The sequence below is a fragment of the Bubalus kerabau genome, chromosome 19 (genome assembly GCF_029407905.1).
Source record: "Bubalus kerabau isolate K-KA32 ecotype Philippines breed swamp buffalo chromosome 19, PCC_UOA_SB_1v2, whole genome shotgun sequence".
Classification (NCBI taxonomy): Eukaryota; Metazoa; Chordata; class Mammalia; order Artiodactyla; family Bovidae; genus Bubalus; species Bubalus kerabau.
In genome coordinates this window covers 23,993,909-24,008,824 of record NC_073642.1, presented here as the reverse complement: position 1 = coordinate 24,008,824, position 14,916 = coordinate 23,993,909, and the positions used below count along the sequence as shown (strand labels likewise).

The window sequence follows — 14,916 nt, the reverse complement described above, 5'->3', positions numbered from 1 at the left end:
TGAAGGTGTGGAGTAAAGGGAATGTTCCTCTCCTAATGCTGGAAATATGAACTGGTAACAGACACTGTGAAGGATGGTGTGATGGTTATTGAGGCAAAGAAAATAAGGTTAGAATACTCCTTAACACCATACACAAAACAAACTCCAAATAAAATATCTACATGTCAGGATGGAGTCTATGAAAGTGTTGACGAGGATAGCCAGGACACATGATAACATAAATCACAGCAAGGTCTCTTTGGATATACCTCTTAGATGAATGAGAGTGTTTAGGTTTTCTTAGCGGCCGCCCAAGATGAACCGATTCTTCAGGAAAGCGAAACCCAAGGCTCCGCCGCCCAGCTTGACTGACTGCATTGGCACGGTGGACAGCAGAGCAGAATCCATTGACAAGAAGATTTCTCGGCTGGATGCTGAACTAGTGAAGTATAAGGATCAGATCAAGAAGATGAGGGAGGGACCTGCAAAGAATATGGTCAAGCAGAAAGCCTTGCGGGTTTTAAAGCAAAAGCGGATGTACGAGCAACAGCGGGACAATCTCGCCCAACAGTCATTTAATATGGAGCAAGCTAACTACACCATCCAGTCATTGAAGGACACCAAGACCACGGTTGATGCTATGAAATTGGGAGTAAAGGAAATGAAGAAAGCATACAAGCAAGTGAAAATTGACCAGATTGAGGATCTACAAGACCAGCTAGAGGATATGATGGAAGATGCAAATGAAATCCAAGAAGCACTGAGTCGTAGTTACGGCACCCCAGAATTAGATGAAGATGACCTCAAAGCAGAGTTGGATGCACTGGGCGATGAGCTTCTGGCCGATGAAGACAGTTCTTATTTGGATGAAGCAGCAGCTGCACCCGCAATTCCAGAAGGTGTTCCCACTGACACGAAGAACAAGGGTGGAGTCCTGGTGGATGAATTTGGATTGCCACAGATCCCTGCTTCGTAGACTTGCATCATTCAAGTACATTGTGTAGAATAAACGCATATTCTGGGACTGGGGAATATTTATCTTTCCAAGTTTGCCATAACATATTTAGGTTTCTTTCCTTTCCTTGGAGGAAAAGTTAATTATTTTGCTTTTTTTTTTTTTCCCGATAAGAGACTCATTGCTTGGAGGAGGCTTTCCTTATACTAAATTTTTATTCCTTTTCTCTTATGAAAGACTAACTTACTTAAAATTATCATTGGATATGTCCGTCTTAATTCCTTAATAATAGTTTTGAAATAAAACCAAGGAAATGGAAATCTTTTAAGTTCTGTGACAGCATATCTCCACAATCTCAAATTGACCTGATAAATTGATGGCAAAGATGAGAATGGTGGCACTGTCCATATTATGATTCAAAACCATTTTCTCTTGTGGAGTTATAGGTTGGTTAAAGTGATGGCCTTTCTGGATGAGTTTTCTTGTGTCTTGTGAGTAAATCATTACTGTGTCCAGTATTGGAATGGAATTATCACTACTGTATCATGGGTGGATATTTTGATTCTGTGGTTCCTTCAGTATTACAGCTGACTTGTAATCAGTAATGAATATTTCTTGATATTTAATGTATAGGACATTTATTTATACTCAATAAATATTTTTCAAAAGGAAAAAAAAAAAAAAAAAAAAGAAAACAGTACGCAGTTAGCCATAAAAGCATTTGCACAACAAAGGAAACCCCAAATGAAAGACAACGCAACCTGGAATGGGAAGAAATATTTGCAAATGAAGATACCCACAGGAATTCATCTCCAAAACAAAGAGCCCCATACAGCTCAATATCAAAAACACAACAACCCAAGACACAAACGGGCAAAACACAGAGATGCACATTTCTTGGAGGAAGACATACAGATTGTGATTAGGCACGTGATAACACGCTCAGATAACTCATTCTGACACAAAGGCAAATCAAAAGTTCAGTGAGAGATCACCTCACCGTGGTCCAGACAGCCATCTCAAAACACCTACAAAAAGATATGTCTCCTGCATTGGCATGGAGAAGGCAATGGCACCCCACTCCAGCACTCTTGCCTGGAAAATCCCATGGATGGACGAGCCTGGTGGGCTGCAGTCCATGGGGTCAGTAGGAGTCGGACACGACTGAGCGACTTCCCTTTCACTTTTCACTTTCACGCATTGGAGAAGGAAATGGCAACCCACTCCAGTGTTCTTGCCTGGAGAATCCCAGGGACGGGGGAGCCTGGTGGGCTGCCGTCTATGGAGTCGCACAGAGTCGGACACGACTGAAGCGACTTAGCAGCAGCAGCAGCATTGGCAGGCAGGGTCTTCTTTACCACTAGTACCACCTGGGCAGCCCTATTCCAATATAAAAAAGCAATGAAAGTACAGAAAAAGGTTAAGAAAAAAGAAAGTGGGGCAAAAAGAAATGCTGCTGCCTTGTGGCCATATTGGTAACTACAACTATAAAAGCTGTGTTGACTAGCACTTAATATTCACAAGGTCCTGGTGTAGGCGGGTGGGGGTATAAGTAAACAACAACTGCCCTCCAGGAGTCTCCTAGGTCACTGAAAAGGATTCATAACTGGGTAGACAGACAACCCTCAGAACAGGAAAATATATTTGTAACTGAAGATATCCACAAGGAATTCATGTCCGAAACAGCTCTTGCAACTTAATATCAAAAAATTGAACAACCCAAGAAATCACTGGGCCAAAGATCAAAATGCATATTTCTTCTAGGAAGGCATATGGAAAAAGGAATGCAAGAAGGCAAAATGGTTGTGTGAGGAGGCCTTACAAATAGCTGAGATAAGAAAAGAAGAGAAAGGCAAAAGAGAAAGATACACTTAACTGAATGCAGAGTTCCAGAGAATAGCAAGAAGACATAAGAAAGCCTTGTTATGTGAACAATGCGAAGAATAAGAGGAAACAATAGAATGGGAAAGACTAAAGATCTCTTTAAGAAAACTGGAGATACCAAGGGAACATTTCATCAAAGATGGGCATAATACAGGACAAAAATGTCAAGGACCTAACAGAAGCAGAAGAGATTAAGAAGAGGTGGCAAGAATACACAGAAGAACTATACAAAAGAGTTCTTAATGACCCAGATAACCACGATGGTGTGTTCACTCACATAGAGCTAGATATCCTGGAGTATGAAGTCAAGTGGACCTTAGGAAGCATTACTATGAATAAAGGTAGTGGAGGTGATAGAATTCCAACTGTGCTATTTCAAATCCTAAAAGATGATGCTGTTAAAGTGCAGCACTCAATTTGTCAGCAAATTTGAAAAATTCAGCAGTGGCCACAGGAGTGGAAAAGGTCAGTTTTCATTCCAATCCCAAAGAAAGGCAATGCCAAATAATGCTCAAACTACCACACAATTGCATGCATCTCACATGCTAGCAAGATTATGCTCAAAATCCTTCAAGCTACTCTTCAGCAGTACATGAACCAAGAATTTCCGGATGTACAACCTGAATTTAGAAAAGGCAGAGGAACCAGAGATCAAATTGCCAACATCCGTTGGATCATTGAAAAAGCAAGGGAATTAAAAAAAAGTCTACTTCTGCTTCATTGATTATGCTAAAGCCTTTTACTATGTAGATCACAACAAAATGTGGAATATTCTTGAAGATATGGGGATACCAGAACATGTTACCTGCCTCCGGAGAAACCTCTATGCACAACAAGAAGCAATGGTTAGAACAGACTGGTTCCAAATTGGAAAAGGAGTATGACAAGGTTGTATATTGTCACCTTACTTATTTAACTTATATGCAGAGTACATCATGTGAAATGCCGGGCTGGATGACTCACAAACTGGAATCAAGATTGGCAGGAGAAATATCAACGACCTCAGAAATGCAGATGATGCTACTTTAATGGCAGAAAGTAAAGAGGAACTAAAAAGCCTCTTGGTGAAAGTGAAAGAGGAGAGTGAAAAAGTTGGCTTAAAGCTCAACATTCAGAAAACTAAGATCATGGCATCTGGTCCCATCACTTCATGGGAAATAGATGGGGAAACAGTGTCAGACTTTATTTTTTTGGGATCCAAAATCACTGCAGATGGTGACTGCAGCCATGAAATTAAAAGGCGCTTACTCCTTGGAAGGAAAGTTCTGACCAACCTAGATAGCATATTCAAAAGCAGAGACATTACTTTGCCAACAAAGGTCCGTCTAGTCAAGGCTATGGTTTTTCCAGTGGTCATGTATGGATGTGAGAGTTGGACTGTGAAGAAGGCTGAGCGCAGAAGAATTGATGCTTTTGAAGTGTGGTGTTGGAGAAGACTCTTGAGAGTCCCTTGGACTGCAAGGAGATCCAACCAGTCCATTCTGAAGGAGATCAGCCCTGGGATTTCTTTGGAAGGAATGATGCTAAAGCTGAAACTCCAGTACTTTGGCCACCTCATGTGAAGAGTAGACTCATTGGAAAAGACTCTGATGCTGGGAGGGATTGGGGGCAGGAGGAGAAGGGGACGACAGAGGATGAGATGGCTGGATGGCATCACTGACTTGATGGACACGAGTCTGAGTGAACTCCGGGAGTTGGTGATGGACAGGGAGGCCTGGTGTGCTGCGATTCATGGGGTCGCAAAGAGTCGGACATGACTGAGCGGCTGAACTGAACTGAACTGAACTGAAAGAGCCTCTTGATGAAGGTGAAAGAGGAAAGTGAAAAAGTTGTCTTAAAACTCAACATTCAAAAAAAGAAGATCCTGGCATCTGGTCCCATCACTTCATGGCAAATAGATAGGGAAAAGGTGGAAACAGTGTCAGATTTCATTTCCTCAGGCTCCAAAAATCAATGTGCACTATTCCTGCAGCCACGAAATTAAGACATTTGCTCCTTGGGAGAAAAGCTATGACAAAACTAGACAGGGTATTAAAAAGCAGAGACATGACTTTGCTGACAAAGGTCCGTATAGTCAAAGCTATGGTTTTTCCAGTAGTCATGTACAGATGTGAGAGTTGGACCATAAGGAAGGCTGAATGCTGAAAATTGATGCTTTCAAATTGTGATGTTGGAGAAGATTCTTGAGAGTCCCTTGAACTGTAAGGAGATCAAACCAGTCAATCCTAAAGCAAATCAGCACTGAATATTCACTGGAAGGACTCAAGCTGAAATTCCAATACTTTGGCCACCTGATGAGAAGAACTGACTCATTGGATAAGACCCTGATGCTGGAAAAGATTGAGGGCAAGAGGAGAAGGGGGTGACAGAGGGTGAGATGGTTGGATGGCATCACTGACTCAATGGACATGAGTTTGAGCAAACTCAGGGAAACAGTGAAAGACTGGAAAGCCTGGAGTGCTGCAGTCCATGGGGTCACAAAGAGTTGGACATGACTGAGTGACTGAACAGCAACAACAACTATAAAGATTAAATCCACTAGATGCTGTGGAGAAAAGGGAACCTTCCTCCTCCATTGCTGGACATGAAAATAGGTGAAAGCCAATATGGAGGACAATGTGGTGGTTCCTTGAGTAATGAAAATGAGAATGAAGTTAGAACATTCCTCAAACCATACACAAAAATAAACTTCTAATAAGACAAAGATATGAATGTAAGGATGGATACTATGAAATTACTGAGGAAACTATAGGCGGGACATGCTGTGACATCAATTCCATCAAGTGCTTTTGGGATCTACCTCTCAGAATAATGAAAAATAAATGAAAAGTTAGAAAACAGGGCCAAATTAATCTTAAAAGTATTTGCACAGCAAAGGAAACCTTAAACAAAAGAGAAAGACAACCCTCACAATGGGAAAATATATTTGCAAATGAAGATACTCACAAGGAATTTGTGTCCAAAACGTAGAAACAGCCCTTGTAGCTTAATATCAAAAAGACAAACAGCCCAACAAGTCAATGGGCCAAAGATCAAAATGGATATTTCTTCCAGGAAGGCATACAGATTGCCATTAGGCACAGGAAAAGATGTTCAGCATTGCTAATTATTAAAGACAGGCCAATCAGAAGTCCAATGAGTATCACCTTACACTGATGAGACTGGCCATCTCTAAACATCTCCAAAAAAGAGTTTAGAGAGGGTGTGAGGGGAAGGGACCCTTCCTACACTCTTGTTGGGAGAGTGAAACGGTACATGAACTAGGGAGAACACCATGGAGGTTCTTAAAAAATATAAACATAAAATTATATGAGGACACAGCAACCCCATGCCTGGGCATCCATCCAGAGAAAGTCAAAATTTTGAAAGACAGTGGTTCCCCTGTGATCGTGGCGGCACTAGGTACCATAGCAAAGACATGGAGCAACCTAAGTGTAGAAGGACAGATGAATGGATAAGGAAGATGGGAGTACACAGACGTGAAGCAACATCACTCAGCCATAAAGAAGCAGAACATAATGCTATATCCAGCCTTAGAGAAGAAAGTAGAGATGATCATACCAAGGAAGTGAGGGACACAGGGAGAGATATTAGCATATGATATTACTTCTAGCTGAAATCTTAAAATGGATACAAATGAACTTCTTTACTAAAGAGAAACAGTCTCACAGATTGAGAAAAGAAACTATGGTCCCCAGAAAAGAAAGGTGTGGGTCAGGGAGAAAACAGTTGTTTCAGTCTAACATAGGGAGGGTAATATTATAAAAAGAAGCCACCAGGAACCACTGTATAACACAGGAATCCTATTCAACACTCTGTAATATCCTGCACTGGAGAAGAACATGGAAAAGAACATATGTACATCTATGTATAAGTGAATGTAGTTGCTGTAGATCCAAAACGGAAGGAAAAAAAAAACCACAACCTTGTCATTCAACTATATACTCCAATTCAAATTAGGGAATAAAAACACAAAAAAGGAAAAGAAATAAAGAACAGTGACTCTCGCCCTCATGCCACAGTGACCTGGCCAGGTGTCACATCCCTAGAGCCTGAGCAGGCTTCAGTCTCAAGACTGAAGGCTCTCGGGGCAGGTGGAGCTGGGAGCAGGAAATGTGCTCCCTACGATGGACCTAGAGGGCCTCTTGCTATCTGCATGAGCACCCAATCTCCAGATCCAGGTGGGCCCACGTGCAGAGAAACCACGCCTACTTCACCCCCAAAATGGTGGAGCCTCTGGGCTGGAAAAGCTTTGCACGGTCCCCTGGGCACCATGTGTCCCCTATTTCCCAACTCCAGCCTCTGTCCTTAGGGCTGCCCCACTGACAGGTGATAGCACCCTCGGCAGAGTGGTGTTCCAAAAACTGGTGTGTCCTGGGGATAAAGGTTTTGTAAGGGGGAAGAGAAAAGAGACACAAGCCTTGGGTGTTTCTTCTGGCACATTCCCCTTAGTTGATGATCCAGAAGCAGAGTTTTCCATGAGACTCATTGCCTGAGGACCAGAGTTGTACAGGAAGTAAAGCTGTTTCCTTAGGACCGCTTTCCAGAACAACTTTAAAACAGGTGCTATCGGGCTCTGAATATTCACAAGCCAGGATGGTTGGGGAGGGTGCTGTAAGTGACACCTGCCCTCCAGTCATGTCTTGGGGTAAAACATTGGAAAGGAATTCAAACAGAGCCACCTTTCAAGAAGATAACTTTAAAAGGCAAATGATAATCACACTGTATAAGTTCCAAAAGCACCAGGAAAGGTACTCCTGCTCACTAACTACTAAGCCCAGGCAAAACAAAACTACCATGAGAAACCCTCTCACACAGGTCAGAATGGCCACCATCTAAAACACCACCTACAGGGAATCCGTGCCGCAGAGCATGGAGGCAAAAGGGAATACTCCTGCACTCTTGATGTGAATGTAAACGGGTGCAGGCACCATAAAAAAGCAGCAAGTTTCCACAAAGGTTTTGCCTCCCTTTGTCCTTGCCAAGATTATTTCCTGGAGGTGTTTACAAGAGACAAAGACTGGCTGCTGCTGCTGCTAAGTCGCTTCAGTCGTGTCCGACTCTGTGCGACCCCATAGACGGCAGCCCACCAGGCTCCCCCCTCCCTGGGATTCTCCAGGCAAGAACACTGGAGTGGGTTACCATTTCCTTCTCCAATGCATGGAAGTGAAAAGTGAAAGTGAAGTCACTCAGTCGTGTCTGACTCTTCGCGACCCCATGGACTGCAGCCTACCAGGCTCCTCCATCCATGGGATTTTCCAGGCAAGAGTACTGGAGTGGGGTGCCATTGCCTTCTCCACAAAAACTGGCTACTTACTCTGTTTCTGTTGTTACTTCAATTTCTGAGAGCAAACAGGGGGCTGGTTGTAAATTCTTCAACTGGAACCCACCTATCTGTTGCCTCAGGAAATGCAGAGGAGGCTGGCTGATTGTGAATTTCCAACCTGGAACCCATCTATCTCCTACTTCACTGGTTCCTTGAACAGTGAAAACAAGAATGAAATTAGAATATTCCTGAACACCATATACAAAAATAAACTTCAAATAAGATAAAGTTTCCACCTTAGTATGGCTCAGTGGTAAAGAACCCACCTGTCAATGCAACAGTCTCAGCTTTGGATCCCTGCATTGGGAAGATTCCCTGGAGAAGGGAATGGCAACCAACTCCAGTATTCATGCCTGGGAAATCCCATGGACAGAGGATCGCGGACTGTAGGTGGGCTACAGTCCACGGGATCGCAAAAAAGCTGAACACGACTTAGCGACAGATTTTCAAGATAAAGATCTAAATGTAAGGTTGGTCTCTTGCGATCCCATGGACTGTAGCCCACCAGGCTCCTCTGTCCATGGCATATCTCAGGCAAGAACCCTGGAGTGGGTTGCCATTGCCTTCTCCAGAGGATCCTCCTGACCCTAAATCTCCTGCCTTGCAGGTAGATTCATTTACTAAATGAATCACAAGGGAAGCCCTACTGCCTGGAGGCAGGTGTTTATAAAGACCTCAAGCCAGGCATTGCTGGGAAAGGCTGGCCGGCTCCCCCAGGTCAGCCAATCCTCACCCATCAGGGGCTCATAGTTGCAGAAAATGGGGCTTGTTGTGCTGGCCAGGTGCAAGAAACAGAAGTGCAGTCCTGAGGGTCAGGATGGACATGTGGCTGCAGCCCTGGCTTGATATCTAATCATTTTTTCTGGGCCATGAGTGGGACAGAATTTCAAGGAGACCTTCTCCTAAGGAGAGGAACCCTGGAGTCAGGAAGAGGAAGAGTGGTGAGTGGAGACAGAGGCCCAGGGCCCTGGGTGCAGTGGAAGCTTCTGGAGGCCACACAGAGTGAAGCGCAGGGTCAACAACCTGTCCAGGAGCAGCTGTTAGTCCATATCCTGCTCTGAGGTACTCAGAGCCAGCTCTGCCCAGGAAGAGGGCTGGGGGTGCTCTGCAACAAGGGCTCTGTGCACGGTTCCTATGTGCTAAGCCCTGCCCAGATGGGTCCCCTGCCTTGGGAGGGGTCTGCCCATGTGAGCCCCGTGCCCTGGGAGGGATATGTGAACAAGCTACCTCTCTTTGCAGCAGGCAAAGAGTTGCTTAGGATGCAGATTAAAATCAGCCGAGGGTAGAGGTCAGGAGCAGGGTCAGGGGTCCTTCGGGTGTAGCCATGCAGGAGTTCCAGCTCGCTATGCTTGCCACATGATACAAGATGTTTCATAAGGGCACTAATCTCATTTGTGAGGGCTCCCCTACGTGACCTAATTACTTCCCAAAGGCCCACCTCCTAAGACCATCACACTGGATGTTAGGATTTGACACATGAATTATAGACAGACACAAACAGCCATGTTCAACAAATATTTGCCCAGTTTATTCTTGCCAGAGCTGGGAATACCTAGATGACCTAGCCCTTGAGAAACTCATAGTCTAAAGAAGGAGGTGCTCATGTGAACAGATATTTTGAAGCAGAGTGACAAGCACTGTAATGGTTGTTTGTTGTTCAGCCACTAAGTCGTGTCTGACTCTTTGTGACCCCATAGATTGCATCACACCAGGCTTCCCTGTCCTTCACTATCTCCTGGAGTCAGGTCAAATTCATGTCCATTGAGTTGGTGATGCTAGTTAACCATCTCATCCTCTGCTGCCCCCTTTGTCATTTGCCTTCAATCTTTCCCAGCATCAGAGTCTTTTCCAGTGAGTCGGCTCCAAGGGACACGGTAGCTCTGAGGAGCGGTCCCTAAAGTTCTCTGGAGAAGCCAATCAGGCTTCCACATAGGTCGGGATGTTGCTCTGGGATGAGGAAGAAGAACGTTCCAGGCAGAGAAATCAGGATGTTCAAAGGCAGAGAGAAGTTCCATGTGGAATGGAACATGAAAATCAAATGAATGCCTTCAAATCAGTTAATTAAAAGATTGGATATTCATGAGGCTGAAATTGATGGTAAAGGTGACATCTTTGGAATAGTTAAAACTTTGATTTATTGAAACTACCTACATTGTTCTACCACCTCCTGCACACACACACATGCAACACACACACACACACACACACGTGTGTGTGTACATTGTGGAATATGCCAATCCTTCAGTAGTTAGCATTTCAAAAAAATTCATTTGTCAACTTAACAAATACTGCCTGAGCACCTAAGATATAATATGTCTAATCTCAAGGATTTGGCATTCCAGTAGGAGATATGGATAATAAACTGGTAAACAAATATGCAGGATGTTTCTCTGTGGAAAGTGCTATGAAGAAAAGGAAATAGGGTGGTGAGATGCCCAGTGATTGGGCAACACTGGTTTAGTGGAGAGAGTCAGGACAGGCCTTCTGAGGAGGTGATACATGAGTCCAGACTTAAAGGATGGGGTAGAGCCACCCATGCCAGGAGATGAGGAAAGAGCATTTCTGGCATAGGGAGCAGTGAGCACGAGGACTCTAAAGTGAGCACAGGCTTTGCGTGGTCAAGGAACAGAAAGAAGATTCATGTGGTGAGGGTGCAGTGGGGCAGAGGAAGAAGGGATGTGAGATGAAGCTGGAGAGCTTCTGAGGACCAAATCATTCACAGCTTTGAGGGTCAAGGTGAAGACTGGAGTTTTACTCCCAAAACATGAGAAGCCACTGAGGAGTTCTACGTGGGAAGAAATATGATCTACTTTTCCAATTCATTTCTGTCAAAAATCATTCATCATAAAACCAAAAAAAAAATCAAATTGGACCTCATCAAAAATTTTAAAATCTGCTCATCAAAGACACTATTAAGACTATGAACAGATAAGCCTTAGACTGGGAAAAAGATTGGCAGTACCTGTGTCTGATGAAGAACTTATATCCAGAATATATGAGGAACTATTACAGGTAAGCCATGAACTCTCCCTCCCCAAGAAAGACAATGGCAAAAGACTAGTAGTTCACAAAAAATACTGACAGATGGAATTAGGAAAATGAAAATTGAAGGCACAGTGAGATGCAGTATCACACCTACCATAATAGTGAAAACAGACTGATGATGTAAAGTTTTTGGCATCAAGAGAAACTCTCCATGCACTGTGGATACATGGGTAAAAGAGGACAACAATGTTGGAAAATTATGTGGCAGTTTCTAATAAAGTTAAGCACACACCTACCCTTGACCCGGCAATTCCATTCACGGGTATTTACCCAAGAAAAATGAAAACATGTTCACACACACACACAAAATCATACAAGAATGTTCATCGCAGTCTTTACTTCATAATGGCCATCAATAGGAGAATGGATAAACAAACTATGGTATATTCATTCAATGGAATAATATTCAGCAATAAAAAAGAAGGACTTACTGATATACACAACAATATGGGTGAATCTCAAAAACATTATGTTAAGTAAAAGAAGCCAGACACAAAGGAGTACATATTGTATGAAGTCTAAGAACAGATACTACTGATGTATGTGGCTGGAAATAAAGAAGTAGTTGCCTGGGAGGAGGGGGGAATTGATTAAAAAGAGACAAGAGGAAGCTTTGCAAGTGATGAAATGTCATATACCTTGCTCTGGATCATAGTTACCTAAGTACATACAATTGTGAAAGTTCACAGAATTACGTGCTTGACATCTGAGCGTTTTATCGTATCTGAATTATACCTCAATAAAAATGAGATCTATTTTTTAAAAGAAAGGCATGTATGTCTTGCCTTGAACTGTCAAGGGGCCTTTGTGAAATGTGATGTAGTATTTTAAAACAGTTAAGATTCAGCATCAGATACACTGGGTTCCAGTGCAGCTGCAGGACCTTGGAAAAGTCACTTAGCTTTTTTCCATTTCCACCTCTGCAAGTAAAAATAATCTAAATCACAAGATGGCTATAAAGATTAAATGAAAAATTGATGTTACTCTTTAAATCAGTACCTATCACCTGGAAAATTTTCAATAAACTTAGCTATTTCTAAAAAATGTTTTAAATAAACTGTAATTCTGGGGGGGCAAAAATATATTCTGTTCTGCTTTGCAAATAATGTTATATGCAACTTAGGACAAATATTCCAGAATCAAAAAGAAGCACCGGAAAAAAGTTAAAGGCATAGGTGTACTCGGTGGAGCAGCCTGTAGACACAGCTGGTAGCTATTACTTATTTGTGGTCATTACAAGAAAATCTGGCACTTTCTGTGATCACACACAAATCGGTCTTCGTCATGTCCTACCTCATCTTTTTACCCAGTGTCAAAAAGGCAAGGGAAAGGCTGCTTGGAACAAGGACTAAAAGGTAAACAAGCCAGGATTATTGGAGGGGGTCAGCTTCAACTTTTCTAAAGGAAACTCCCATTTTCATCTTTCCAGAGGGCTCCATGACAAATTATTTATTCATCTTCAGGACTCATCTGAAGTTGAGAAGAAGAATTAGTGGAGAAGTAAGAATGGAATTGAAATATATCATGAACCTGTCTGCTTAATCCCTAATCCCTGCTAAATCATCTTTCATCTCTCTTGGTCTGATCCACTTTTGAGAAAGAGAACCCACTAGGGCCTCCCCTGGGAAGACCCTCCTCTTCTGTCCTCTTGTCTCTGCTTAGAGAGTCCTCAGGAGCTGGCCCACTACACAGAGTATCTCCTCCTTCCCTGGGACTTTGCTGGCAGATCCAGCTGGTCTGCGACAGCCCCTCTCCCAGGCTATGGTCCAAAGGCTCCATCCTCGTTGCCCACCCCAACACAGCGCCTCCCCCCTGCCCCCCGCCAGGTATTACAACGAGCTAGTCAAGGAAAATGAAATAAAGGACCCCTTTGCACCGTCTGATGGCAGATTCGCTTTGTGCTACTACAGAACTTGACGGGGGACTAACCGGAAAGCAGCTCGTGGTGGTCTTTGGCCAGGTCATCTCCAGCACATCATCCTTTCTCCTCCAGTGGCCATCTGTGACATTCCTTTTCTTTCTGCAGAGACTTTCTGGGAGCTTGGTAACTGGACTCATTGTTCTGACACGTGCAGCCACTTGGAAGCCTGAATTCAGAGACCCCAGTGCCTGATGGCCAATGGGCAGGAAGTCAGTGAGGCCCTCTGTGACGAGATCCGGAAGCCACGAGCTGCATTCCAGCCCTGTAACAACCAGGACTGCCCCCACCAAGGTGTCTGCAGTCACTCTTCTCTCCTTGCTACCAGCGTTTCACTTGTTTTAAAATGCATGGTAATTTTGACTGAATAACTCAACCACTAACATTTGTTTTATGAGGACTGAATGAGGTGTTCAGCTAAGTGGTTTATGTGGATCACCTCACAGTCACCTATCAAGTTGAGATTATTCATTTTCTTTTTCAAAAATTAAAAAAAATTTTTTTGGTTGTAACAAGCTGCACGCGCAATCTTAATTCCCTGACCGGGGAACCTGAGCCCCTTGCACTGGAAGCTCAGACAGAGTCTTAACCTCTGGACCTCCAGGGATGTCTCCGGTGTTGTTCATTCTCTATTATACATTTGGAAAAGGTCCCCTAGGCTACACAGGTATGAGGGCCAGAATTCAAGTTGGGTTAGTCTGATTTCAGACTTCTGCTCTTAACTGCCACCCTCAACTGCTCCCTGCACTCACAATGGACCTTAAGAGCACAGGGAAACTGACTTCAAGGGTTCACCTGGGAGATACGGCAGCGGGCCAGCATCACAATGTGCTTGTGAAAAGCACATTCCTCAGACTCTACCCCAGGGTCTTGTTGTTTAGTTGCCCAACTGTGTTCGACTCTTTGTGACCCCATGGACTGCAGCACGCCAGGCCTCCCTGTCCCTCACCATGTCCTAGAGTTGGCCCAAGTTCATGTTCATTGCATTGGTGATGCAGTCCAGCCATCTCATCCTCTGACGCCCTCCTCTCCTTCTGCCCTCAATCTTTCCCAGCATCAGGGACTTTTCCAATGAATTGTCTGTTCACATCAGATGACCAAAATACTGGAGCTTCAGGCTCAGCATCAGACCCTCTAGTGAATATTCAGGGTTGATCTCCCTCAAGATTGACTGGTTTGATCTCCTTGCTGTCCAAGGGACTTTCAGGTCTTCTCCAGCACCACAGTTTGAAGGCATCAATTATTAGGTGTTCTGCCTTCTGTAGGCCCATCTCTCACAACCGTACGTGACCACTGCGAAGACCATAGCCTTGACAATACAGATCTTTGCTGGCAGAGTAATGTCTGTGCTTTTCAACACTGCCTAGGTTTGTCATTGCTTTCCTGCCATGAAGCAATGGTCTTCTGATTTCATGGCTACAGTCACCATTTGCAATGATTTTGGAGCCTAAGAGTAGAAAATCTGTCACTACTTCCACCTTTTGCCCTTCTATTTGCCATGCAGTAATGAAGCCAGAAGTCATGATCTTAGGTTTTTTACTATTTAGTCTTAACCCAGCTCTCTCACTCTCCTCCTTCACCCACATCAAGAGACTCTTTAGTTCCTCTTTGCTTTCTGCCATTAGAATGGTATCATCCTCACCCCCAGGGGTAAAACCATTAATAAACTTTCAATGTCATAGATGACCCAAAACAATAGTTTTAAAAGTATCCAAAATCAAACTCAATCTCTACCAAATCTGATCTGCCCCTAGTGTTCCAGATCACAATGACTACATCTAAGCTACTCACCCCTCTCTCCTCTCTCTT

General features: G+C 43.6%; 1 protein-coding gene across 1 annotated transcript; it reads left to right on the top strand.

Moving 5' to 3' along the window:
- The first annotated feature begins 265 nt into the window (after positions 1-265).
- LOC129633631 (charged multivesicular body protein 5-like) lies at positions 266-1,629 on the top strand. The gene has a single exon (XM_055555457.1). The coding sequence runs from the start codon at positions 296-298 to the stop codon at positions 953-955; it is 660 nt and encodes a 219-aa protein (XP_055411432.1). The 5' UTR covers positions 266-295; the 3' UTR covers positions 956-1,629.
- The last annotated feature ends 13,287 nt before the right edge of the window (positions 1,630-14,916 follow it).

Coding starts and splice junctions, on each gene's coding strand:
- LOC129633631 (XM_055555457.1), top strand. CDS start 296: ATGAACCGATTCTTCAGGAAAGCGAAACCCAAGGCTCCGCCGCCCAGC.